The following is a 26,805-nucleotide window of genomic DNA, read 5'->3' as shown; positions in this document are numbered from 1 at the left end:
AAAACTTAAATGACGACATTCCGCATTTCGTATCTGTATGTTGGCAGCATTGCAATAGCATTTCCTATGTTATTTTGCTAACTTCATGTCCATGTGCTCTCAAAACAAATACGCATACAGCATTTCGTCCGCGGATACGTGTGATCAATTCGTTCGATTCGTTTCTCTGTTCCCATAAAGATTTTGAACAAGTTCCTACTAGAATCTTAATAGATTCCCTAAACTCGATTGCACATTCTTTACTTTCGTTTTCCCAACCGAAGCCGGTTGCCATCGCCACAATGGAAGTGGAACGCGTCGCTTCCGATTCTGAAAACGTGGCGGTGGATGAAAATGCGAAAACGATCGTTGAGCAAGGCGCCGGGGACGCAGCTGCGTCTCATTCGGGGCGGTTACGTCGTAAAAATAAGAAATTTGCACGCACGAACAGCAAGGAGGGCGCCGTGAACAATGTCGCCACTCCTTTACCGAAATATCGTAGTTGGAAGAATAGCCGCAGGCCGCGCAACGGTCATGGCAGGGGCTTGCCCAAGAAAGGTAAAATAAAACAAATTATTCGAATATTTTGTATAAATATACAGTTTATTTATTCAACATCTACAAAGGAACGTTCTGGAAGCTATTCTTTAGAGTGAATAGAGTCGCAATTGGGGTGTTTACATAATTTTTGTTTACTACGTGCCGGCATATCGTATGGTGTTTTGTATTGTGTTGCGACATTTTTAGGTTTCAAGGTCGAAGCGCAGAAGCAGTGCGCAGTTACAAGCTGCAACGATATTATATTTATATTCCCCTATCGATAGATTGGCGTAGGTCATTCATAGTTGAATGACATTATAAATTACGCAATAACAACTTTCGACATCTAATCGAAGGTTGTTTTTCTAATCACGCTTATTTACCTATATCTCGTAACGATAACTATAATAGTTATTAAACTTAAAACAGAATAAAGGTTCTGATTATGCTTAAAATACTATATTTACGTATTATTTTAACATATTGTTAATGTTTTGGTTGACTGGTTTATTCGCGTAATAAAATCAAGGTTAATTGTGTTTTTGTTTTGCAACATTTTTCCGAACGAAACTACGTCGTATTTTTCGGTCATGGCACGTTTCCTCGATTCTGAATTCCTATATAATATACGTATAAAAAGAAAAACACATCTGATGATTGAATTGATTTTCGTTTGTACATTTCAATATTTTAGTTTTGTAAGCAAATCTGTAAAATCATTATCAACCACTTAAATCACTTATAAGTTGTCAGAATTAACTCAATCACTTTAAACCAATGTACACATACATAATATAAACAAACTAGCTTCCCCTCCCCAGCCTCGCCTGCTTTGTCTAAAACCTAATAAATTATATACTAAAACCTCCCTCTTGAATAAGTCTATCTATTAAAAAAAATGCACCAAAATCCATTGTGTAGTTTTTAAGATTTAAGCATACATAGGGACAGAGAAAGTGACTTTGTTTTTACTGTGTAGTGAAATAAAAACACATGCCTAACTTACGTTACCCTTTAATTCATTATATAGGAAATATGAATACATCTATACTAATATTATAAAACTGAAGAGTTTGTTTGTTTGAATGCCCTAATCTCGGGAACTGCTGGTCCGATTTGAAAAATTCTTTCGCTGTCATATAGCCCATTTATCGAGGAAGGTTATAGGCTATATAAACCATCACACTAAAACCCACATGAGTGGAGCACTACAGGTAAAACCGCAGGGCACAGCTAGCTATATCTAAAGCACTTACATACAAATTTTATATTACCATAAGTAGATAAAGATCGCCTTATTTACCTGTCTACAACAGAATGAGGGTTATATATTTTAGTATGTTTAAGTTATAAATATGTAAATTTATTCCAACTTACATAATATATTCTAATCTTTGTCTCGCTCAAGTGAAATATATTATTTTGCTTGAGGGTTTTTAAGTTGAATATTTTTGTAGACTTGTCTTAAAGATATATAACTTTATTTTTAGATACTGTAGTAATTAAATTGTACCTTTTTTATGGTTTATCTGTTATTTTTAATATAATCCATACTAATATTATAAATGCGAAAGTAAGTCTGTCTGTCTGTCTGTGACTCAATCACGCCTTAACTACTGAACCAATTTACATGAAATTTGGTATAGAGATATTTTGATACCCGAGAAAGGACATAGGATAGGTTTTATCCCGGAAATCCCACGAGAACGGGAACTATGCGGGTTTTCCCTTTTACTGCGCGGGCGATGCCGCGGATGGAAAGCTAGATCATAAAAATAATAATAAAATTTACAAGAAAATAGTTGTTTTATGAAATTAGAATAAAAATGATAAAATTCACAACAAGATAGTTCTAACATGAAGTTAAAATTTATTATAGGCATACCTTGACTTGTAACTACACAGTATGTATGTAGGTATGTAATAAAGGGGAACACACCTGAGCATGCCAAGGTCACTGCCTGAAGCTTTCAACAGTCTAGTAGGATTCTGAGCTTATAGCTTGGGTTTATTTATTTATACTCTTTATTGTGCTGCTAAAAATACAAACAAAACTTATTCTAAAAGAAAAACAGCACAGAAGGCGTTATTAGATCTTCCTTGTACATATTCAAACTTACCAGTCACACAAAAATACATGTATATTTTGGCAGAATCTTGCTCATCCTAATTCACTCTTTAGTATAATACAATGTTGCTTTCCAACATCTGTGTGTCTGTAGACTTAGATCTTTAAATTACTCAACAGATTTTGATGGGTTTTTAGTATAGTATATTATGTTTTAGACAAAAAGTACGAAGTACCGTGCGGAAAGATAGTCATATTAACGCACACGCTTGTATAATATAATATTATGACTGTTTGTGCTTCGCTGCGGGTATAAATCACTGAACGGCTTTGGATGATACTTGGCTGTGATGTAGTTTACATACCAGTATAACATAAACTACATAAAGACTTGCTTTTGCCAAAAGATGCCGATCACAAACTTGTCCCTAAAGAAAATCAATCAGTGAAACAGATGTATGCACTATGCATAATGCACCTGCCCCTTACCCCACTAGGGGACACGGGACTTCGCTTTAACTTACTTTTATATAGTAAAAATGTTTAAAAAGCCACACACTGAGTTAAATTGTAACAAATAAACATTATAATATTAGTGTAGATAACAAGCATGTTCATTATAAACTTTATCAAAAATGTAGGTTAATATTAAAACGAAAACAAACACCCATTAGTGATACATTTATAACAAATTTGATAACTAGATGTAAACAAGTGTGACATAATATTACGATCTTGCCAAGGTGAAATGGTATGTTTTTATAGTTTTGTAGGGTGACCATTGTTTGTATAGACATTGGGATTTATGTCATTACTAGCTGTGCCCTGCGGTTTTACCCGCAGTGTTCCACTCCTGTTGGTCTTAGCGTGATGATATAATTATAGCCTACAGCTTTCCTCGATAAATGGGCTATCTAACACTGAAATAATTTTTCAAATCGGACCAGTAATTCTTGAGATTTGCGCGTCCAAACAAACAAACTCTTCAGCTTTATATTATTAGTAATATTGATTATAGATACAAATTGCAACATTTGGTCAAGGCACAAACTATTACAGTCAAGATTTGTTTATATGTTTGTCCAAATATACCCATACGTTAAATAAAAAATATTTATACCTAGTATCTTAAAATAATTTTAAATTTAAATAGAGGAAATTTCCTAACTCCGTTTTAGTTATGTTGTTGTTAAATCAAATGAAAATGTGATAGAAGAGATCACTTATGAGTAAGGCTACTTTCTGTGCTGTATCTTCTTTGAATGTAACCTCAAATTATTTACTTATTGCGTTTTATGTTGAGCGTGTGGCGAGCACACGTATCAGGAGTGAAACTTCTTTGGCAAGATTCAAAGATACTAAAATTGTCGTCTTACTCCATGTCGTGACGGTATTGCCATGATGCGACCTTGAAATTATACTCTCAATGCGCTTAAAGAAGTTTCACTTCAAAAAGTAACTATTGATAGTAATTTAACTTAATAATTATTACTTATGGTTGATCAATAGATGTTAAAATGGTACTTTTAAACTTGTCCCACAAAATCAAAAAGTGTATGCACTTCTAGTTTCGTGACTAATTCTACTGCGTAGTTTTATAAAAGCTGTGAATTTGTTACACGGTGTTTTTTTTTCTAAATATTTCCTTATCGTTGTGGTTTTTGGCAGCGGATCAAAATGATTATTATTTTCGATTATTGTAATCACAATAGGTATTTTTTTTCTCGAATCAACACTGAGGGATTGGTTAGTTTAATTTTAACACGCTTTTATTAGCTTCATCTTTAAGTTTGTAAGCAACAGACTCGATTTTGAACCACTTTAAACGGACAGATTTAATTCAAATTTTGTAGTTGGTACACACGACACACATTCATCAACGAGCGTGTTTTTTTTAGTATTTAAACTACTTATATAATATATATCTATATTTAACTAATTAGAAAACTTCGTAAGTGTGTGTATATATAGCTCTATGCTAACAATTACGGCTTTTGTTGATATTTCCCAGTGAGAACTAAGATAATATGTAGATACCAGAATAACACATAAGCCAAAGAAATAATTTTGAAACATATGTATTTACTCGGCTTTGTCCAGCTGTACTGAGCGAGGCGAGGTGAATGAAGCGATTCTATTGGTTCTTTAAAAACATATCATTCGCTACGCATCCTCGCACATCTTAGGTGGAAAAGTACCCTGAAGGCCGGCGCAGATATGGCGGAGCGCAGCGCAGCGCATCTTTCATTAGCAAACTATTATCGAAATTGTTTATTTGTCCATAAAAGGCCGGCAAAGCACCTGTACCACTTCTAGTGTTACAAGTGTTTATAGGCGGTGGTGACCACTTAACATCAGGTGTGCTCCTTTGCTTGACATAAAAAAAATTGAATTCATTGAAATAATTTTCAAAAGAGCAGAGCGCTATCTTTCGCATGTGGTGCTCCTCGAGAATAAATTGTTGTTATTTGATTTCGAATATTAAGTCAATGAGGACAATGTCAATAATAGTTTGACAATGAAAAATGCGCTGTGCTGTGCTCTGCCATATCTGCAGTGATCCTTAGTCTGTGTTTGGTAATAAGACGGATAGAGTCACGTACGCTAGCTTACGCGTTATCTTTGTTTTGTTGTTATGTGTAGCGACCACAGTAGCGACTAGAGTCTTATCAGTGACGCTTCAAAACAATGTCGTTTGCTGCAAACGATTGACCCGGTTTAGAGGTTTAAGCGTAGGGCTTGGCTCGCTTCGTAAATACCATTGGGCTATTTTTAAACTAATATTTATCGTGGTTCTTATAACCACTACAGGGACTCAAAATCAATGTAGTAATTGACTGAACAATTGACTCAATGACTTTATCGAGATTATCAGTATCATTAGAACATTTTTTTTGTTTCCATTGCAGACACGAATACAGACTTGAAGAATCAAAATCTTTACTACGGTATAGACCATAATCCACCCAGCTGATTTATCAAAATGCATGTTGTTACGGTTTTACGTTGTAATCCTTCTAAATTGAAATGCTCCTCGCATTGACGCACAAAAAAAATCAAGACTCACAATCGCACTCAAAAGATGTCGGAAGAAAAATTTGCATTTCATTCTCTCATCAGCATTCTCATCTGTAAGGCAGAGTTTTCTAATGAGCATATCGACTTTTAATATTACTGTCATGTAATCAGGAGCTAATGAATCTATGCTAATATTATAAAGCTGAAGAGTTTGTTTGTTTGAACGCGCTAATCTCGGGAACTACTGGTCCGATTTGAAAAATTATTTCGGTGTTAGATAGCTCATTTATCGAGGAAGGTTATAGGGTATATATCATCCCGCTACGATCAACAGGAGTGGAGCCACGGGGGTGAAACCGCGCGGAGCAGCTAGTGAGCATATAGACTTTTAATATTACTGTCATTTAATAAGGTGCTAATGAATGTTTTATGCAACGCACTTCCGACATTTTCTAACGACGTTTTAATAGGCCATTATGTTAGTCTTTGAAAGTCAATGTGTCAAACCTTTTCGATACCAATACCAATTCTTTCCAGGTGGCGCTGGTGGCAAGGGAGTATGGGGTCTTCCAGGGTCCGAGATGCTGGAGGAATACGCTGAGGACGAGAACGACCCCAACTACGACTCGGAGGCCGTCACGAACGGCGACATTGAGTTCAAGCAGGTGATCGTGGAAGCTGACCCTGAAGAGATTGTGGTGAGTGATTGAAAATTTATTAAAATTTTTAAGTATTCTTCTTTAGGCGCGTTGAGAGTAAAATTTCTATACTGTCACGTCATGTAGTGAGGCGATGATTTTGGTACCTTTGAATCTTGCAAAAGAAGTTTCACTTTTGAAACGCGTGCTCGGCACACGCATTGATAAAAGTAAAAATTTAAAATGTTATAGTTCTTCTAGCCAAAGGCTTTATCCGTTCCTGATAAACAAATAAACCGGAATAAACAATCAACGTTCTTCAGTTGACATAATTGATAATATTATAAATTAAATAACAATTACCATTAGAAAAAAAAAATATATTAAAAAAATTTCAATTTCAATTTTATTTACATTTATAGATTTAACAATACTGTTTTTATGACGTTATCTTAATCTCGCTCGTCCCATATTTACGCGTGATTATTTGGCGGCTCACACTTGGCCGCGGCGTTAGGTCGTTGACCCGTATAGAAGGTGTGTGGTACAAGTATAAGCTGTAGCGATTTGTTATTTATACACTAAACAACAATTTTTATATACTAAAGCATGATTCGCGGCACACTGTACAGGGGACGGACCTTGCCGGAGCGTTTGAAGTGATACTATTGTTTATTTACAAACACATTCCTCGCTTCGCATCCTCGCACGTTATTGGTGGAAAAGCACCCTTAAGCTACACAGGGACGGATAGTCCGCGACAACTTTTTTTGATGCTGTGTAGTCAGTAGTGAGTAGTGACGTCACAGTAAAATGAGTAAATGGCTTATATCCTAATGCTATATTGTATGCCATTGTCTTTCCTCCCAACTATAACTAGACACAAAACTACATGTACCATAAAATCGCTCCGTTACGTCGTGAAAGATAAACAAACAAATAAACTTATTTTTGCATTTGTAATAATAGTAGTAAAGATGTGGTGAAATTTTTTGATATCGTAATCTTAATCCTAGTCTAGGTAAACAATTTATCGTTTTTTTATGTAGATAATTATCGGTTCTCTAACTATTATTATTGAACAAGTTTTGAAGATACAAAAAATAGCAAATGTTATGTTCAAAAATGCATGTAGCCTGTATCTGCTATTCTGTAAAAAAGAAAACCAAAACAAATAGTGGTTCCTGAGGTTAGCTCAAACACTTCGGCTTTTTACATTAGGTAGGTATAATACCTTTACAATGTAAGTTTCCGTCCGCAGCTTTACGCTTTGTTTCAACTATATTATGTTTGTTTTTCGGAAATAAACTATATAATATGTGTATGTAACCGACTCCTTTAGACTGGAATTTGACCCACTTTAAACGGACAGATTTAATTCAAACTTTGTACACTTATCAAGCATCGGTGACAATATAATAATTTCATGAGTTTATCAAGTAAAGTGTGTCTTTAAGTTTTTTAAACTATATAGTAAGAATAAGAATAATGAAGGAATTATGATGATATATTATCGCCCATATCTTATCACTCGAGATTTTTTAAAATAATCGTGTCGCAGCTAGAGATAGATATATGCCATATAACGCGTTAGAGAGAGACGTCTGATTGTTGAGAATTTTTATTAAGTGTGTATTTTTGAATAAAAAATATTTAAGATTGATGGATATAATTAGTTAGAGATGATAATAATTTATTTTAATTCAATCTGTCCGTTTAAAGTGGGAAAAAATCGAGTTTAAAAAAGTTGGTTACATATAAACACACAGGTGAAGCTAATAAAACTATGTTAAAGCATGCTAAAACAAAACAATGACTTCATACAATCCTATCCTATCCTATCCTACTTAATAATATTATAAAGGGTATCATTTAAGCTATCACCAATTTAATTAGTTTTGTGTTTCTTAAATAATAGGGTTTGTCCTCAAAATAGTAGATCTGTCACCAAAATGAAGTCACCAAACAATGCAAAATCAGTTCCACAATAAATAACCTAAAATCCTGAGATATAAGGTCTAGTACCAAATAAATGTTTTTGTATGTATTATAATAGGTGTGTCCTAATAAGCATTTAAGCAAACTAATTTAAAGAGATCACCAATAAATCATACTATGTTACTAAAAGTTAAAATAATCAATATTTATTCTTAAAAATAATAACCACTGAATAATCAGCTCTGGTTTAATAGCTGGCTAATGGTTAGCATAATTTTAGATAAAACACTTAATTAAAGTTAAAATAATCAATATTTATTGTTAAAAAACAATAATCACTGAATAATCAGCGCTGGTTTTGATTTCGAAGGGCGCCCCCTTTTTCTTTTCTGGCCGATAAGCACATTTTTTGCTTCTGGTGGGGGGTTGGCCAGCTTTAAGCGTATGGCTAATTTGATAATATGTTTGCACATGTCAATTTTTAAAGTGCGCCAATTTGTCTCCGCCCATTTGATCATTTTTTCATTAAAATTATAAATTGATGTATTAAATTGATAACGAATACTATTAATTTATTATCTGAACGAAATAAAATGTTACTACTGTATTGGTGACAAAATATCAAGGATCGTCGTATCAGGGATCGATAATCGATTTATTTGGTGACAGATCTACCATTCTGAGCACAGAGCTATTATTTAAGTAACAAAACTGTTATTATAAGAACGAAGTTTATATTCATGTAATGCAATATAATTTTATTGGTTATCGATCTCTTATTTTACACATATATTAACATTAATTTGATAATTCATACCTGGGAACAATTTTTGTTTATCTGAGAACGGAAATATTTCGTGGTGATAGATCTATTTATTAGGTGATACAACTTGATGACAAATATAAATTTTGGTGATAGAAAATATAGTTCCCAATTATAAATGCGAAAGTTTGTGAGGATGTGTGTGTATTTCTTTCTCTTTCACGCAAATTCTACTGAGCCGATTACAATGAAATTTAGCACACATAATGAGGGTAACTTGGATTAACATATAGGACAGGTTTTATCCCGGAAATCCTACGGGAACGGGAACTATGCGGGTTTTTCTTTGAAACGCGGGCGATGCCGCGGGCGGAAATCTAGTTTAACAATGAAAAGTAAATACGACATAAGTATGACAAGTAAAATAAAAAAACAAAGGAACAATAAATACAATTTTATAACAAAAGAAAGAAAACATAATATCTTGTATAATTTGCTTCTTCGCACAGAATTTAAATTCAAAACTTGGCAAATTGTCCCTACATTGTTACATGCGTATGTAGGACGCGTCAGTAAATACTTTAACATATTTTATTATTTATAGTAATAAAAATGACGCTGAACTAGGTAAAACATGCGGTCTGACTCGCGTTTATTTTTTGTAACCGAATTGCCCAAATCTATATCTTATATATAAAAATGAATCGCAAAATGTGTTGGTAAGCGCATAACTCGAGAACGGCTGAACCGATTTCGATAATTCTTTTTTTATTATATTTCTTAAAGTACGAGGATGGATCTTATGTAGAGAAAACGTAAACATGTAGGTACCACGGGCGAAGCCGGGGCGGACCGCTAGTATTATATAAAAATGAAACCCGTTTTCCTTGGTCACGTCATCACGCGTGAACGGGTGGACCGATTTCGATAATTCTTTTTTTATAATATTCCTTGAAGTACGATGATGGTTCTTATGGAGAGAAAATGTAAACATGTACCACGGGCGAAGCCGGGGCGGACCGCTAATATAAATATAGATTTAAATCCTTTCCTTATCATTACAATTGGCATATTACTATGTTATTCATTAATTTGTTTGTATGTTTGTTCCAGCGTAAATCGGAACCGGTGATACTGGAGTACTTTGAACATGGCGACACCAACGCGGCCGCAGAGGATTTCCTAGAGTTTGTTACCTCGAAGCAGAGTCATTTGGTAAGCGATTTTATTGTATTAGTGTAAACATTGATATAAAAAAATTATATTCATATCTACGATTTTTATATGGTGTGGTGTAAATTTGAATTATACATAAGGGAAATAAGGGAAATGAAATGTATTGCCTATGTAAATAACTTTCAAAATAGTTTTATTTTTAATTTAGCACTATCAAGTGAAACTTCTTTGGCAAGATTCAAAGATACTAAAATCGTCGCGTTAGGCTGGTTGCAGAGCTTGACCGACCAACAGTGCGTACGTCAGTCGCGCTTGTCATATGTATGGAAATTCATAAAACCGTTCATAGCTAGACCGACCATACGCACGCGTATTGTCATGCGCATTAGTGTCATAGTCATACAATTGATGCGTATCGTCAGGACCGACGGTACGCACTGATGGTCGGTCACGCTCTGCAACCAGCCTTACTCCATAACGTGACGGTATTGCCATAACACGACCTTGACATTTTACTCTCAACGCGTCTAAAGAAGTTTCAATTCAAATAATCGATCATAAGGCGGGTTCCGAATGTGTATCTTTTTCTCATGCCATACCAAATGTTATGTGTCTTATTATATAATAAGTATTAGTATTTTCTAGTGTTTGATTAAACGCGAGTATTATATTATACATTTAAAAATTAAAGACTTTTAACGGATTTTAAAGGCGATTTATTCATTACTAGCTGTGCCGTGCGGTTTCACCCGCATTACTCCGCTCCTGTTGGTCTTAGCATGATGATATATAGCCTATATTACTCGTGGATAATGTAGCTTTCGAATGGTGAAAGAATTTTTAAAATCGGTCCAGTAGTTTATGAGCCTATTCATTACAATCAAACAAACAAAGTTTTCCTCTTTATAATATTAGTGTAGATATTGTTTTCCCGACGTTTCGAACACTTTACAACGAGCGTGGTCACGGGGTCATCATAAATGTTGTTTTGCTTGAGAATAAGATCGAAAAAACAAGCATCTCTTTCTGGCAGTGCCACAAAATGATTGGTAACAGATGGGGGCTCTCCCCGAAAGTCACAATGTGGCTCTACAAAACTGTCATAAGACCAATGCTAACTTACGGCTCTGTGGTTTGGTGGCCAAAGACACAACAATCGGCGGCTATAAGCAAACTGCAGAGATTTCAAAGACTCGCCTGTCTGGCAATCACTGGCAGCATGAGCACAACACCGACTGCTGCGATTGAGGCAATGCTCGACCTGCCACCACTACATCTTTTTGTAAGACAAGAAGCTCTAGCGACAGCTGTAAGGTTAAAGACACAAAACCTCTGGAGAATGTTGCCTACAGCACACAGTAAGATCTTAACTATGGCAGCCGAGAAGGAGTCCTCACTCCTTGCCATAAGTGATAAGATCCCAAAACAATTCATCTTTGACAAGAAATATAAGATACAGCTGCGTGAATACACGTCAGAACACAACAGCGTTGAAGACCTACTAATCTTCACGGACGGGTCCAAGACTGGAAATGGGACGGGTGCTGGGGTCTTCTCTGAGGACCTAAACATTAACATCTCGCACCCCTTGGGACCCCATAATACAGTCTTTCAGGCTGAATGCCTAGGACTTCTACTTGCAGCTTCGGCCATAGTTAAAAGAAATGTAACAAACTATTCGATTCGGATCTTATCGGATAGCAAAGCAGCACTCATGGCAATCAAAAGCCATGAAATCACTTCAGGGTTGACCCTTGAGTGTCACTTAGCCCTAACTAAGGTATGTGACCTGGGAAATTCCCTAGTACTACAATGGATAAAAGGACACAGTAACTCACGTGGAAACGATGCTGCTGATATACTAGCCAGAAGGGCATCTGAAACACCGGTCATGGGACCTTTTCCCATTATACCGATACCTGCTAGCTGGACCCGGATGATGATTACCCAGCTCACTAGCACTGCTCAGAGAGCAGAATGGTCGAGCAGATCTGACTGCAAGCAAGCCAGAGAAGCCCTACCGGACATTGACTCGAGACTTGCACGTCGGCTTCTCAACCTACGTAGAGTGCAACTACGCGTAATAACAGGGACCCTCACAGGGCACGGCCCCTTTAACAAACATCTCTTCAATCTAGGGATCACAGACAGTCCGCTATGCAGAGCTTGCATGGCGACCGAGGAAACGGCAGCCCACGTCATCATGGAATGTAAGGGGGTTGCGGAGTACAGGGCAAGACACCTGGGGTCTCCTGGGTCCCTCCCCGAAGCCTTTGGCAGCCCTCACAAGCTGCTTGGCTTCATGGAGGAGCTCGGGTGGTTTCAGTTTTAGCTGGTTTCCCCCACCTCCCTCTCTCACGCAAAATAGGCGCTTGACGTCGAGTTGCGGAGAAATGCCCGTCTATTATTTATTATGTTGTTTTAAAAATTACTTGCTTTTCCTGCAATAAATATAATTATTATATTCACAGGTATGCGAGACCATAATAGAAGTAGCGCTGGACCATAAACCATCCCACTGCGAGATGGCATCCGTCCTCATATCTGATCTCTATGGAAGAATCTTTACCGTTAAGGATATTGGTTATGGTAAGTTATATTTATTATTAAGTATTTTACTATCTATTGACTGGCCGGTTGGCTTGGTTGGTAGTGGCCCTGCCTTCCAAGTCACTGGTCGTGGGTTCGATTCCCACCCGGGGCAAATATTTGTGTGATGAACGTAGATGTTTGCTCTGTGCCTTGGTGTTAATTATCTATATAAGTATTTATTTAAAATTATATATATGTATGTTTATCAGCCATCTGGTTTCCACAACACAAGCGAAAGCTTAGTATGGGATCGGATCGTGCCGTGTGTGAAAATAGTCCCGAAATATTTATTTATTTATTATTATTATTATTAGCCGCGGCTTCGCTTGCGTGGTCAAAGGAATTTCCGTTGGGAGTGACATGTTTTGCCATAGCAAAATGTAATTTATTTATGAAAGGGTATCATTTAAGCTATCACCAATTTAATTTGCATGGACGGAAGTCTTGCGTCAGAATAGAAAACAGTTTCAGCGAAATGAGTAGTGTTGAAGTGGGTACAGCTCAGGGTTCGGTGATGGGGCCGTTGCACTTTTTAACGTATGTCAACAATATGAGTGACCACCTCAGTCATTGTAAAATGTTTCAGTACGCTGATGATACCTGTATCCTTATAAACCATGAGAATGCGAATTTAGCCCTTAAATTTCTTCAATACGACTTCGACAATATATCTAAGTGGTGTCATAATGCGGGATTAGTCATCAATGCAAATAAAACTAAATTATTGTACATCAAGTCTCCATATATGAAACAAGTTGCCTTGCCGCAGCTTATCTGCCATTGTCACTCATGCTTGCATAAACAATGCTCATTATCGTGCTCTAACTGTAGTCAGATCGAACCTGTGAATCATTACAAATATTTGGGACTAACTATAGACCATAATTTCAACTGGGGCAAACAAATTGAAGCCGTATGTGACAAACTCCGCGCATTCGCAGCTAAAATATATGCAATAGGGAACAGACTAACATACAAGGTAAAATTATTACTATACAACACCTTAGTTGATTCGATTATATCCTACGGCCTTAGTAGCTATGGCAGAACGTATAAAACTTATTTACAAAATATACTCAACCTTCAAATCCGCATCTTAAAACAAATAGTGCCAACTAGAATAAAAAAGAAATACGAAAACGATATAAGCAAACTTTTTAAGCACTGCAATGTGTTACCTATTTTCGAAAAAGTAGAAGTACATCTCTTAAAAGAACAACTTTTTAATAAAACATTTACTGAAAAAGTTACATCTCACAACCTTGGCACACGAAAAGTAACACAAAATAAATTATGTACTATATAAATTTATAAAGAATAGAAAAAATTCGATCACGAGGCGGGACTTGAACCCGCATCCTTCGCGCCATTCCGGGGCGGATGCCTAACCAACTCAGCCACTCGTGACCCGCCTGAGCAATCGAATTTAATCTATCCTTTCAGTTTTTATGTGTCTTAAGGGACACACCGCGCGCCATCTATTGAGATGATTTAACAACCATCTCAACCAATATGAAGCACTTTTCAGTGAATACAATATTGTAACGATGGAACACGACCTTTTCTTGAATTTATATTTTTTGGTTTTTATGGCATTGATTGAGATGGTTGTTAAATCATCTCAATAGATGGCGCGCGGTGTGTCCCTTAAGACACATAAAAACTGAAAGGATAGATTAAATTCGATTGCTCAGGCGGGTCACGAGTGGCTGAGTTGGTTAGGCATCCGCCCCGGAATGGCGCGAAGGATGCGGGTTCAAGTCCCGCCTCGTGATCGAATTTTTTCTATTCTTTATAAATTTATATTTATAAAGCATTTGAATGCCATAAAAACCAAAAAATATAAATTCAAATTATGTACTATCAGAGCCAATAACCGCTATGGCGAAAGAAGATGCTCATACATAATTCCACGTTTAATCAATAAATTAGATAATAACATTAAAAATAAAATAAACTGTAAAAATGTTAACCGTCAATTAAAATCATACTATATATCACGTTTATAAAGACTCGGCCAGCACAGTAGGTGATCGCAAAATTTTTTTTTCCACAAGTACCCTATTGTACATCATATTTTTTCTGTTGTGTAATTTACTTGCCATCTTAATGTATTTTTCAATGTAATCTAATATATAAAAATCAATGCCACTTTTCGTTGTAATTCCATAACTCGAGAACGGCTGAACCGATTTCGATAATTCTTTTTTTATTATATTCCTTGAAGTACGAGGATGGTTCTTATGTAGAGAAAACGTGAATATGTACCACGGGCGAAGCCGGGGCGGACCGCTAGTTTCATATGTAATGTAACAAAATTTATATTAATCTATCTAGTATTTGTTTGACGTCTAGAATGCATGTGCACCACGATCAAATCGTGTCGATTTATGTGGTGTTTATTCTGTATGCCCAATGTATGTTTATTTTTCTATCAATAAATGGTTTAAAAAAAAAAAAAAAAATTAGTTTTGTGTTTCTTAAATAATAGGGTTTGTCCTCAAAATAGTAGATCTGTCACCAAAATGTAGTCACCAAACAATGCAAAATCAGTTCCACAATAAATCACCTAAAATCCTGAGATATAAGGTCTAGTACCAAATAAATGGTTTTGTATGTATTATAATAGGTGTGTCCTAATAAGTATTTAAGCAAACTAATTTAAAGAGATCACCAATAAATCATTTTATGTTACTAGAAAACAATTAAAGTTAAAATAATCAATATTTATTCTTAAAAATAATAACCACTGAATAATCAGCTCTGGTTTAATAGCTGGCTTATGGCTAGCATAATAATTTGTAGATAAAACACTTAATTAAAGTTAAAATAATCAATATTTATAGTTAAAAAACAATAATCACTGAATAATCGGCGCTGGTTTGGATTTCGAAGGGCGCCCCCTTTTTCTTTTCTGGCCGATAAGCACATTTTTTTGCTTCTGGTGGGGGGTTGGTCAGCTTTAAGCGTATGGCTAATCCGATAACATGTTTGCACATTAAATAACATTGCATTTTTAAAGAGCGCCAATTTGTCATTTTGGTCATTTTTTCATTTAAATTATAAATTGATGTATTAAATTGGTAACGAATACTATTAATTTAATATCTGAACGAAATAAAATGTTACTACTGTATTCGTGACAAAATATCAAATAAAAAGGAGTCGCAGTCAGGGATCGTTAATCGATTTATTTGGTGACAGATCTACCATTCTGAGCACAGAGCTATTATTTAAGTAATAAAACTGTTATTATAAGAACGAGGTTGATATTCATGTAATGCAATATTATTTTATTGGTTATCAATCTCTTAATTTACACACATATTAACATTAATTTGATAAATCACACCTGGGAACAATTTTTGTTTATCTGAGAACGAAAATATTTCGTGGTGATAGATCTATTTATTAGGTGATACAACTTGATGACAAATATAAATTTTGGTGATAGAAAATATAGTTCCCATTATGAAACTGTACCCTCCTAACACTGTCTTTAGGCGAAAATCATATAAAATTGCATCGTAAAAAGAGACAAACAAACTAGGCTGGAATAATTGTAAAATAAAAAAAAAATGGAATATTTTTTTTTTTTTATTGACACACTTTACAAAAATTTTAATATGTTTTAGTATGAATGTTAATAGAAATGATAACAATGTAACTCATATGACTTGACGCGTCCAGTATTATTTTTATGTTTATTGTCCTTATGTGGAACTAGCTGTTCCCCGCGGTGTCACCCGCATTGCTCCGCTCCTGTTGGTCTTAGCGTGATGATATATAGCCTATAGCCTTCCTCGATAAATGAGCTATCTAACACCGAAATAATTTTTCAAATCGGACCAGTAGTTCCCGAGTTTAACGCGTTCAAACAAACAAACAAACAAACTCTTCAGCTTTATAATATTAGTATAGATTTAATTATTTGATATTTCACACCAAGGAAGCAAGCAATACCTCGCTCTTTCTTATCTTCTAGCATTCATTTTGGATTGTTCCGCATTATTTTCATGTTTTCTTATTGTGTATTTAAATATTTTTTTTTCTTCTAGCGTTCGAACGTCTCCTAGAAAAGGCGCCAGATCTAATACTGGACACGCCCGACGCGGCGGTGTTGCTGTCCAACTTTATAGCGCGATGCGTCGCCGACGACTGTCTGCCGCCGCGTTTCCTGCAAAATATGGCCGAGTTGACGTTAAACGCACCGGCCAGGTAATATACATAGAGTGACAGACAGACAGACACACACATACACAGAAAAATCCACGTAAATTCACACAGAAAAAACCCGAACCCACGCACGCTCTAATATACAGTGTGAAAATTTTCGATGGGCCCTGGAGGGAAAGAACAAAAAAACATACTTGAACACACCAGACATACATACGCACGCACTTACATATTATACACACGCCCATAAACACAGACAGATAGACGACTGTCTGCCGCCGCGCTTCCTGCAGAACATGGCCGAGTTGCCGTTAAACGCACCGGCCAGGTAATATACATAGAGTGACAGACAGACAGACACACACATACACAGAAAAATCCACGTAAATTCACACAGAAAAAACCCGAACCCACGCACGCTCTAATATACAGTGTGAAAATTTTCGATGGGCCCTGGAGGGAAAGAACAAAAAAACATACTTGAACACACCAGACATACATACGCACGCACTTACATATTATACACACGCCCATAAACACAGACAGATAGACGACTGTCTGCCGCCGCGCTTCCTGCAGAACATGGCCGAGTTGCCGTTAAACGCACCGGCCAGGTAATTAATATACATAGAGTGACAGACAGACAGACATACATACACACACATACACAGAAAAACCCACGTAAATTCACACAGAAAAAACCCGAACCCACGCACGCTCTGCTATACAGTGTGAAAATTTTCGATGGGCCCTGGAGGGAAAGAACAAAAAAACATACTTGAACACACCAGACATACATACGCACGCACTTACATATTATACACACGCCCATAAACACAGACAGATAGACGACTGTCTGCCGCCGCGCATCCTGCAGAACATGACGGAGTTGACGTTAAACGCACCGGCTAGGTAATATAGTGACAGACAGACAGACATACACATACACAGAAAAACCCACGTAAATTCACACAGAAAAAACCCGAACCCGCACGCTCTATATAAGTGTTTATTGAATACATGGACCAACATACACAACACACAAAGAAAAAACCCAAACGCACGCACGCACTTATATACACTTAAACATATACACACGCTCATAAATACACACTGACAAGCGCATGCACAGGCAAGCACACAAAAACACACTTAACACACCAATCGCAAGGAAAGACCTAAACGCATGCACGTTCTTAACACACACATCCACAGGCACGCTAGTAAATACACCCACACGCGCACAAACAACATAAACACACAAACACGCACATAAATATCCGTATGACAAAACACACACTTGTAAATGCAAATGCTAAAAACTGTTGTTTGTAGCATTTGCACAAACAACTATGCTCGCTAGCTGGCTAGTACAACATATAACAGACCAAAAAATGACAAATAAAAATTTTAAGATGTAAAGGAGAATGGCGAAACTGGGCCTAACTGTTACAGAAATCATAATATATTTAAAATTCATTATGTTATTTTTAGTAATTCTTGGTAAAATATTTACTTCTGATTCTATGGGAAAACAAATCTTTGAAAAAAAAAGATAATGTGTTCACTACCGGCATTGTTATTTAGATTTCTATGACTACCGGTCTTATCAAGCAGAGATTGTCAGTGTTGTCAGGAGTAAAAAAGTCGAATATATCGATTAATACGAATGAATGTCTATATTTTATTTTTAATTCTATTGAATTCAAATGCTTTATAAATCAGAAGCAAAACTTAACTTATTTTTAACACATATCTTAATTTATTTAGATCATTCTATAAAATAAAAACATGTTTTACTTAATCATTAATAATTATAACATTTTTATTTAGGTAGCTGGCCATTAATAAAATGTCAAATTATTAATCATAATTGTGTCAGTGATGAGTGATTTGATTATGTTTGTTGTTTGACATTTGAGTGAAGTTTTAGGCCCTTCTCCCATTACGATACGCATAGGCGATTCAAGTATCCTGCAAGTCTTGGAGACTAGTCGCCGCGGAGTATCTCACATACATTTTTATGTAGGCTCGCACACTACGCTACTGGTATCCTACACGTCCGCGACTAGTATAGCACTACTCACCGTGTCGGTCGCTTTTGCATCGCGTCTCGACTCTCGCGCGTATCTCTTCGTTAGAAAGATAAAAATATCTAATCATCATGTTGTAATTCTCGTTCGGCTACAAAAACTCTACAATTTATGTTTCTTTCAATAGGTATATGGATGAATCCAGTACTTCTTACTCTTACGTTGGCGTCTTCTATTTCTATAAAAAAGAAAAACTGCAAGAGCTTCTTCGTCACTGGAATTGCTGATTGCTCGACATAACGACGTAACTGTTGTTGCAATAAATAAATGAATTATTATTATTATAACGTCGGTCCATAAAAACGAGGCACAATAATGATGAATTTAGTCATTTTTCAGTCGCTTAATATGCGAGCATCGGGTAGCCAGCAAATATCTAAGTAGTATTCTACGCAAGTATCGTATTCTAGAAGTATCGTACCTAATGGCAGAAGGGCCTTAGAAACGTTATATTCAAAATTGATCTTAATCAATATCCCAATATCTCTGCTATCCCATAGAAAAGATCTATAATTATTATATTCATAGAGTCTGTATATTTTTATCTATTTAATCACCCATAAATCATCAGTGTAACGATCAGGCCCAGAGTCCTATGGGAGTTTGCCATTCTCCTTTGAAATTTAATAACATTAGTTATTGATGAAGCGATCCCGAAAGATTCTTCAACCAAAATAATATCTAAAATGAAAGAAAATATAGTTTTAACTACAATTTAAGATAGACTTTTAGCTGTTTACTTATAAAATATTTTATTTTTCTTTCAGACAAGCGATACACAGGGCGGAAACGTTATTGTCCATGAAGCATGGTCTCGTGCGATTGGACAATATATGGGGCGTTGGCGGTGGTATCAGGTGGGTTTTAGTAGTAACTATTTTATTTAGATTTTTTTAATTTTAAAATACATGCATGTATTTCTCAAATTTCAAAATATTCCTCTCAAAATTTATTTTCAAAAAGCAAAAATGTAACGGTTTACTACATTGGGTGAAAGGCGGGATTTCGAATCCTGTTTCATGATAAATTTTACCGTTACAAAATTCTCCAATTAGGTAGATTTTTCAATCATTGTTAACTAATGAAAAAACTATCAATAATAAATCGTACGAACTTCTCTTGACATTTTCATAGACATAATTGGGTATGATAAACACATTGGTTATACGCATAAATGTGTAATCATCTTTTATTGCAATTTATCTTACTGTTCTACTGTTGTTATCGTCAAATAAATAAATAAATATGTACCAAAAGTTTATTAGGTCACAATATTTGTATCTGTTGTCTAAAACCGAATAAATTATATACTAAAACCTTCCTCTTGAATCAGTGTATCTAGTGAAAAAACCGCATAAAAATCAGTTGCGTAGTTTTAAAGATTTAAGCATACATAGGGATATAGGGACAGAAAAAGCAACTTTGTTTTATACTATGTAGTGACTTAAAGCTCGTTTCCACCCGCAGGCCGGTGAAGTCCCTCATCCGTCAGATCCAGCTCCTCCTCAAGGAGTACCTCACCTCCAGGGACCTGGCTGAAGCGATGCGCTGCGTGCGAGACCTGGAGGTGCCGCACTTTCACCACGAGCTGGTGTACGAGGTAACCCTGGGGGCGAGCTGGTGGTCTACATGGTGCTACTGTAGATTAAAATATTTGATTCTGGCAATTTTGTTACGACAATGTGATCTAAATTAAATTAATTTATTTATTACTAGCGGTCCGCCCCGGCTTCGCCCGTGGTACATATTAACGTTTTCTCTACATAAGAACCATCCTCGTACTTCAAGGAATATAATAAAAAAAGAATTATCGAAATCGGTTCAGCCGTTCTCGAGTTATGGAATTACAACGAAAAGTGGCATTGATTTTTATATATTAGATTAAACATACATACTTACATACAATTACAATATACAATTAATATTCATGTATAAGTATATAAATGTAAAAAGGTTACTAAAACAATTTGTACAAACCAATGTTTCCCTTGCTAGGGTTACTGGGCAACCTGTGTTTAGGACAAACAGCTTGCCTCTAAAATAAATTCACAAAAAGCCTCTTAGCAAGTACTTAATTATAAATTAAAATTGGTTACAATAGAAAGTAAGAGAGAAAAAAGAAATGATCTTGCAAGTAAGTTGGTATTACACAGGATTTTGTGTCTTCAATGATCGAGGTCTTGGATTAAGAAAGAAAGAAAGAAAATACGTTTAATCACAAATACTTTTACAAATTTTTGACTTATAACTAAACACTTTACATGGAAAAAAAATTAAATCTTAAAATACATTAAATACATTCAAATATCTTAAATCTTAATATCGTATTCGTGATTAGGTGGACTACTTAGCATTTGCCTCTCCGTATTAGAGGAGAGACGCCGGTTTTCAGTAGTCCCCTCGACTTGCTACGCTTGGAGCATCAGAACGGTCTTCTGGGTGGTTAAATTAGGAGCTAATACATAATTTAAAAAGTAAAAAAAAGAAACAATAGGTGATTAAATGTTATATAGGTAGTTAAAGTTGACAATCCATAATAAGTAGATAATTATAAACTTACTTGTACATACATAATATTTAAATATAAAAGGGTTACTGAGATTAAAATAAATAATATAAAAGGGTTACTGAGATTAAAAAGGATTAGGTCTTCCGGTCTAAAAACCTAGTCCATCTAGGAGTACCATATGTGACTATAGTACTAAAGCTCTTTTTATATGAGCTGGCCTGTGTGGTAATATTGAAACACAATAACAAAAATGCGTCAAAATTTACATCACTCTGTCTAGATGTACAGGGTGTCCCACCGTCGGTATTCTAAGCTCAATGGAGGTTATAGTTTTGCATAGGCTGAGTACGTAAAAAATACTTATAAAATATCAGATGCATTTTTTTGAAGTTATACTTCTTTTGGCGCGATGGAGAAAAATGATGAGAGTGAATTTTTACGATGCGCGCGCACACCGACACCTAAATTTAACAGCATGAAGTCAGTTCTAGGTGGTATGAAAATTGATAACTATGTTCAAGTTGTATATTCTAGTATTTTTTCCATACGCCAAAGCAGTATAACTTCTAAAGCGTGTACATAAGTACACACACTCTTTTTTTTTTCAAATAGATGAATTCTTAAAACTCTATGTGTACACCCCTCTCACCGGGCTGTATCTCATGAACTATGATTATGGGCCACCATTCCAAAATATACGTATTTCTATATGTAGCCACTATATGATTAAATATTGCTTTTCCAGACGGTACTCCTAGCGGTGGAGGCTATAAACTCCAGCGTAGAAGACCAACTGTGCACTTTCCTCGCTGAGTTGAGGCGGAGTGTCATCGTCACACCAGATCAGATGGATAGAGTGAGTGTTTTTATATTGAACTAGCTTCCGCCCACGACTTTGTACGTGCATCCCCGTTTTTCCCCGTTCCCGCAAGAATTTCAGGAAATCCTTTCTTAGGGGACGCCTACGTTATGACATCTACCTGCATGCCAAATTTCAGCCCGATACGTCCAGTGGTTTGGGCTGTGCGTTGATAGATCACTATATCAGTCACCTTTGAGTTTTATATATATAGACTAGCTGTTGCCCGCAGCTTCGCCCGCGCAGTCAAAGAAAAACCCGCATAATAATAATAAACACTTTATTGCACACACAAAACAAAATACAATCAAATAAAAATACAAACAAAGTAATATAGAGCAGTACAAAGAGGCGGCCTTATCGCTAAGAAGCGATATCTTCCAGGCAACCTTAGGATACAGGAAAAGTTTGAATAAAAATAAACAATAGGATAGTAGAAGGAGCATAGCGAAACATTATTAAAGGCATAGTTCCCGTTCCCGTGGGATTTCCGGGATTGCGTCATTTTCCCGGGATTAAAAGTAGCCTATGTCCTTTCTCGGGTATCAACATATCTCCATACTAAATTTCATGAAAATTGGTTCAGTAATTAAGGCGTGATTGAGTAACAGACAGAGTTACTTTCGCATTTATAATATTAAAGTATAGATTTGATATTTTTGATTTTATGGCATTCAAATGCTTTACAAATATAAACCGCAATGGAAGGGCAGCGCAGCGCATTACCGCGATACATGACACACTACCCGAGCTTACTCGACTCACTCATCGTCATTCCTTTTGCAATGTTTCGAGAGATACACAGAAAAAATAAATATTATATGGGTGTGCCTTTTATTCTGCCATAAGTGTACGAGACGCAAAGCGATCCCCCTATCTTCCGCCGAGCGCTCAAGTTTCGTGCCGGTAATAATTGACGAATCTTATTTTAATTAGGACAATGTCGATAATAGTTTGATAATGAAATCCGCTGCGCCGGCCCTTAAGCATACGTGCATGTAATGAAAACGACTAGGACTGTATTATACTTACAGTTCGATTCAAACTCAATGGCGGTTCGGAAGTTAGGTGCAGGTGCGAGTGCGGGTGCGCATAGGTCCCTTAACGTCCCGCTAATACCTAAAATTGTTTTGAAGTGAAACTTCTTTATCGGGGTTGGAAAAAAATTTAGTGTATCATTTTTTCGTTACGCGTGACATTTTTCCGTTACGCGCCATAAAAGAATAAGGAAGAAATGAGGTCATAAAGAAGTTTCACTTCTTACGTGTGTACACTAGTACAAGCACACATTTTTTTCTACGCATCGGATCGTACGATGTTCCAAGCAGCCATTAAGTTTGAATCGGACTGTACTATGTAGTGAAGTATAGATTATTCGAGTGTGGAATTTTTATTAATTTTATTTTATTGATTCTTTAGGGCTTTTTGCGCGTGCTGGAGGACATGTCGGACATAGTGCTGGACGTGCCGCTCGCGTACATAATGCTCGACCGGTTCGTGGAGCGCTGCCAGCAGCGGTTCCGGCTCGGGGAGACGGTGCTCAAGCGGATGCCCACGCGGTGAGTGTCTGCCGGTCTGCCGGTCTGCCGGTCTGCTGCTCGACCGGTTCGTGGAGCGCTGCCAGCAGCGGTTCCGGCTCGGGGAGACGGTGCTCAAGCGGATGCCCACGCGGTGAGTGTCTGCCGGTCTGCCGGTCTGCCGGTCTGCTGCTCGACCGGTTCGTGGAGCGCTGCCAGCAGCGGTTCCGGCTCGGGGAGACGGTGCTCAAGCGGATGCCCACGCGGTGAGTGTCTGCCGGTCTGCCGGTCTGCCGGTCTGCTGCTCGACCGGTTCGTGGAGCGCTGCCAGCAGCGGTTCCGGCTCGGGGAGACGGTGCTCAAGCGGATGCCCACGCGGTGAGTGTCTGCCGGTCTGCCGGTCTGCTGCTCGACCGGTTCGTGGAGCGCTGCCAGCAGCGGTTCCGGCTCGGGGAGACGGTGCTCAAGCGGATGCCCACGCGGTGAGTGTCTGCCGGTCTGCCGGTCTGCCGGTCTGCTGCTCGACCGGTTCGTGGAGCGCTGCCAGCAGCGGTTCCGGCTCGGGGAGACGGTGCTCAAGCGGATGCCCACGCGGTGAGTGTCTGCCGGTCTGCCGGTCTGCCGGTCTGCTGCTCGACCGGTTCGTGGAGCGCTGCCAGCAGCGGTTCCGGCTCGGGGAGACGGTGCTCAAGCGGATGCCCACGCGGTGAGTGTCTGCCGGTCTGCCGGTCTGCCGGTCTGCTGCTCGACCGGTTCGTGGAGCGCTGCCAGCAGCGGTTCCGGCTCGGGGAGACGGTGCTCAAGCGGATGCCCACGCGGTGAGTGTCTGCCGGTCTGCCGGTCTGCTGCTCGACCGGTTCGTGGAGCGCTGCCAGCAGCGGTTCCGGCTCGGGGAGACGGTGCTCAAGCGGATGCCCACGCGGTGAGTGTCTGCCGGTCTGCCGGTCTGCTGCTCGACCGGTTCGTGGAGCGCTGCCAGCAGCGGTTCCGGCTCGGGGAGACGGTGCTCAAGCGGATGCCCACGCGGTGAGTGTCTGCCGGTCTGCCGGTCTGCCGGTCTGCTGCTCGACCGGTTCGTGGAGCGCTGCCAGCAGCGGTTCCGGCTCGGGGAGACGGTGCTCAAGCGGATGCCCACGCGGTGAGTGTCTGCCGGTCTGCCGGTCTGCCGGTCTGCTGCTCGACCGGTTCGTGGAGCGCTGCCAGCAGCGGTTCCGGCTCAGGGAGACCGTGCTCAAGCGGATGCCCACGCGGTGAGTGTCTGCCGGTCTGCCGTACCCCTAGTCACAGAATACATCATCATCATCATCATTCCAGCCTTTCAGGACGTCCACTGCAGGACATAGGCCTCCCCCAAAGATTTCCATAACGACCGATCACCAGCGGCCTGACTCCAGCGGCTCCCCGCCACTTTGATCAGGTCGTCTGTCCACCTCGTTGAAGGCCGTCCCACACTGCGACGTCCTGTACGTGGTCGCCATTCGAGAACCTTTTTGCCCCAGCGGCCATCGGTTCTGCGGGCTATATGCCCAGCCCAGCGCCACTTCAACTTACTAATACGATGAGCTATGTGCGGTGACTTTAGTTCTTTTGCGGATCTCCTCATTTCTGATTCGATCACGCAAAGAAACCCCGAGCATAGCCCGTTCCATAGCTCGTTGAGCGACGCGAAGCTTGTGCACCATACCCGCGGTTAGGGACCACGTCTCAGATCCATAAGAAACAGAATACATAATAGTAGCTAATCGCTACAGAACGGACACTCTCCGCCTCCCGCCAAAATTAAACACTTACCTCACCCCGCACGATCAGCCTGAAAATGGCCCGCATTTTGCTGCAAGGACGATACGCAACGAAGATTGACAACATTAATCAAATTGACTTAAAGTAATTTTATTATTTTGGATTTGTGATTATCGTTTTTCGTAGAAAATCGTTAGATATTGTGCTGTTTACGGATGTATTTCATCAGGAAAACGTGAATTTTTTTTACGCTAGTCACAAAATGTGCCAACCATAAAGCGTATTACCACATACATTTGCAGTCTCTACAGTGTGACTGTCAAAACGATAATCGATAATTGATCGAATACGAAACGTTACTGTCGCGTCTGCGTCATAGCCGAATTAGTATGGGAAATCGAACAGCGCCCCTAGCGGGAATCAAAGCTTCCCCATACAAATTTCGCTGTGACGCAGACGCGATAGTTAACGTTTCGTACTGGATCAAACTCACACTAAACCTACCGGTCTACTGGTCTACTGCTCGACCGTGATTTGGGATCTTTTTGCAATTCACAAGTTTATTATCATCTCTGAGCGGGGAGTTTCGATCAAGAACTAATAATGGTGGGAGTTTCATTGATTTTGGTTTAGTTTTTGCTTGGTATTTAATTGAGGTTTTTCTTTTTGTATGTTAATCGTGTGTTTAAGTCGTTAATAATTGACAAAATACAACTTGTCTGGGGTTCGAATCCCGCATCAATTTTTTTCCATTCTGTATATACTTATTTTTAAACATTTGAATGCTATAAAATACTAAAAAATAAAAATCATATGATTTTATTTCCAGGGGCCGCAAACGTTTCGTCTCTGAAGGCGACGGTGGTGCGATCAAAGATCACGCGCTAAAACTGAGAGAGTAAATCGTTACGCGCGCACGCACAGACAGACCGGTGTATCTATACTAGTATTATAAAGATGGAGAGTTTGTTTGAACGCGCCAATCTCGGGAACTACTGGTCCGATTTGAAAATTTCGGTGTTAGATAGCCCATTTATCGAGGAAGGCTATAGGTATCATCACGCTAAGACCAACAGGAGCAGAGCACTGCGGGTAAAACTGCAGGGCAAAGCTAGTAATATATATATTTTTAGCTTCCCGCCGGCGTTATAAAAGAAAAACCCACATAGTTCCCGTTCCCGTGGGATTTCCGCAATAAT

General features: G+C 38.2%; 1 protein-coding gene across 1 annotated transcript; it reads left to right on the top strand.

Annotated features, from left to right (window-relative positions):
• Window positions 1–78: 78 nt before the first annotated feature.
• On the top strand, window positions 79–26,668 carry LOC123702274 (programmed cell death protein 4). The gene is made up of 10 exons (XM_045649969.1): window positions 79–537; window positions 6,143–6,303; window positions 10,058–10,159; window positions 12,592–12,709; window positions 16,771–16,930; window positions 19,749–19,838; window positions 20,449–20,581; window positions 22,236–22,346; window positions 23,769–23,908; window positions 26,436–26,668. Exons 1-10 carry the CDS (start codon window positions 282–284, stop codon window positions 26,506–26,508), a joined length of 1,344 nt encoding a protein of 447 aa, XP_045505925.1. The 5' UTR covers window positions 79–281; the 3' UTR covers window positions 26,509–26,668.
• Window positions 26,669–26,805: the final 137 nt, after the last annotated feature.

The sequence above is a fragment of the Colias croceus genome, chromosome 23 (assembly GCF_905220415.1).
Source record: "Colias croceus chromosome 23, ilColCroc2.1".
NCBI lineage: Eukaryota > Metazoa > Arthropoda > Insecta > Lepidoptera > Pieridae > Colias > Colias croceus.
The sequence above is the reverse complement of the archived record's forward strand: the minus strand, read 5'-3'. Positions and strand labels throughout refer to the sequence as shown.

Coding starts and splice junctions, on each gene's coding strand:
- LOC123702274 (XM_045649969.1), top strand. CDS start 282: ATGGAAGTGGAACGCGTCGCTTCCGATTCTGAAAACGTGGCGGTGGAT. Junction 10,160..12,591: donor CCTCGAAGCAGAGTCATTTG/GTAAGCGATTTT, acceptor TTATATTCACAG/GTATGCGAGACCATAATAGA. Junction 22,347..23,768: donor CACCAGATCAGATGGATAGA/GTGAGTGTTTTT, acceptor TTGATTCTTTAG/GGCTTTTTGCGCGTGCTGGA.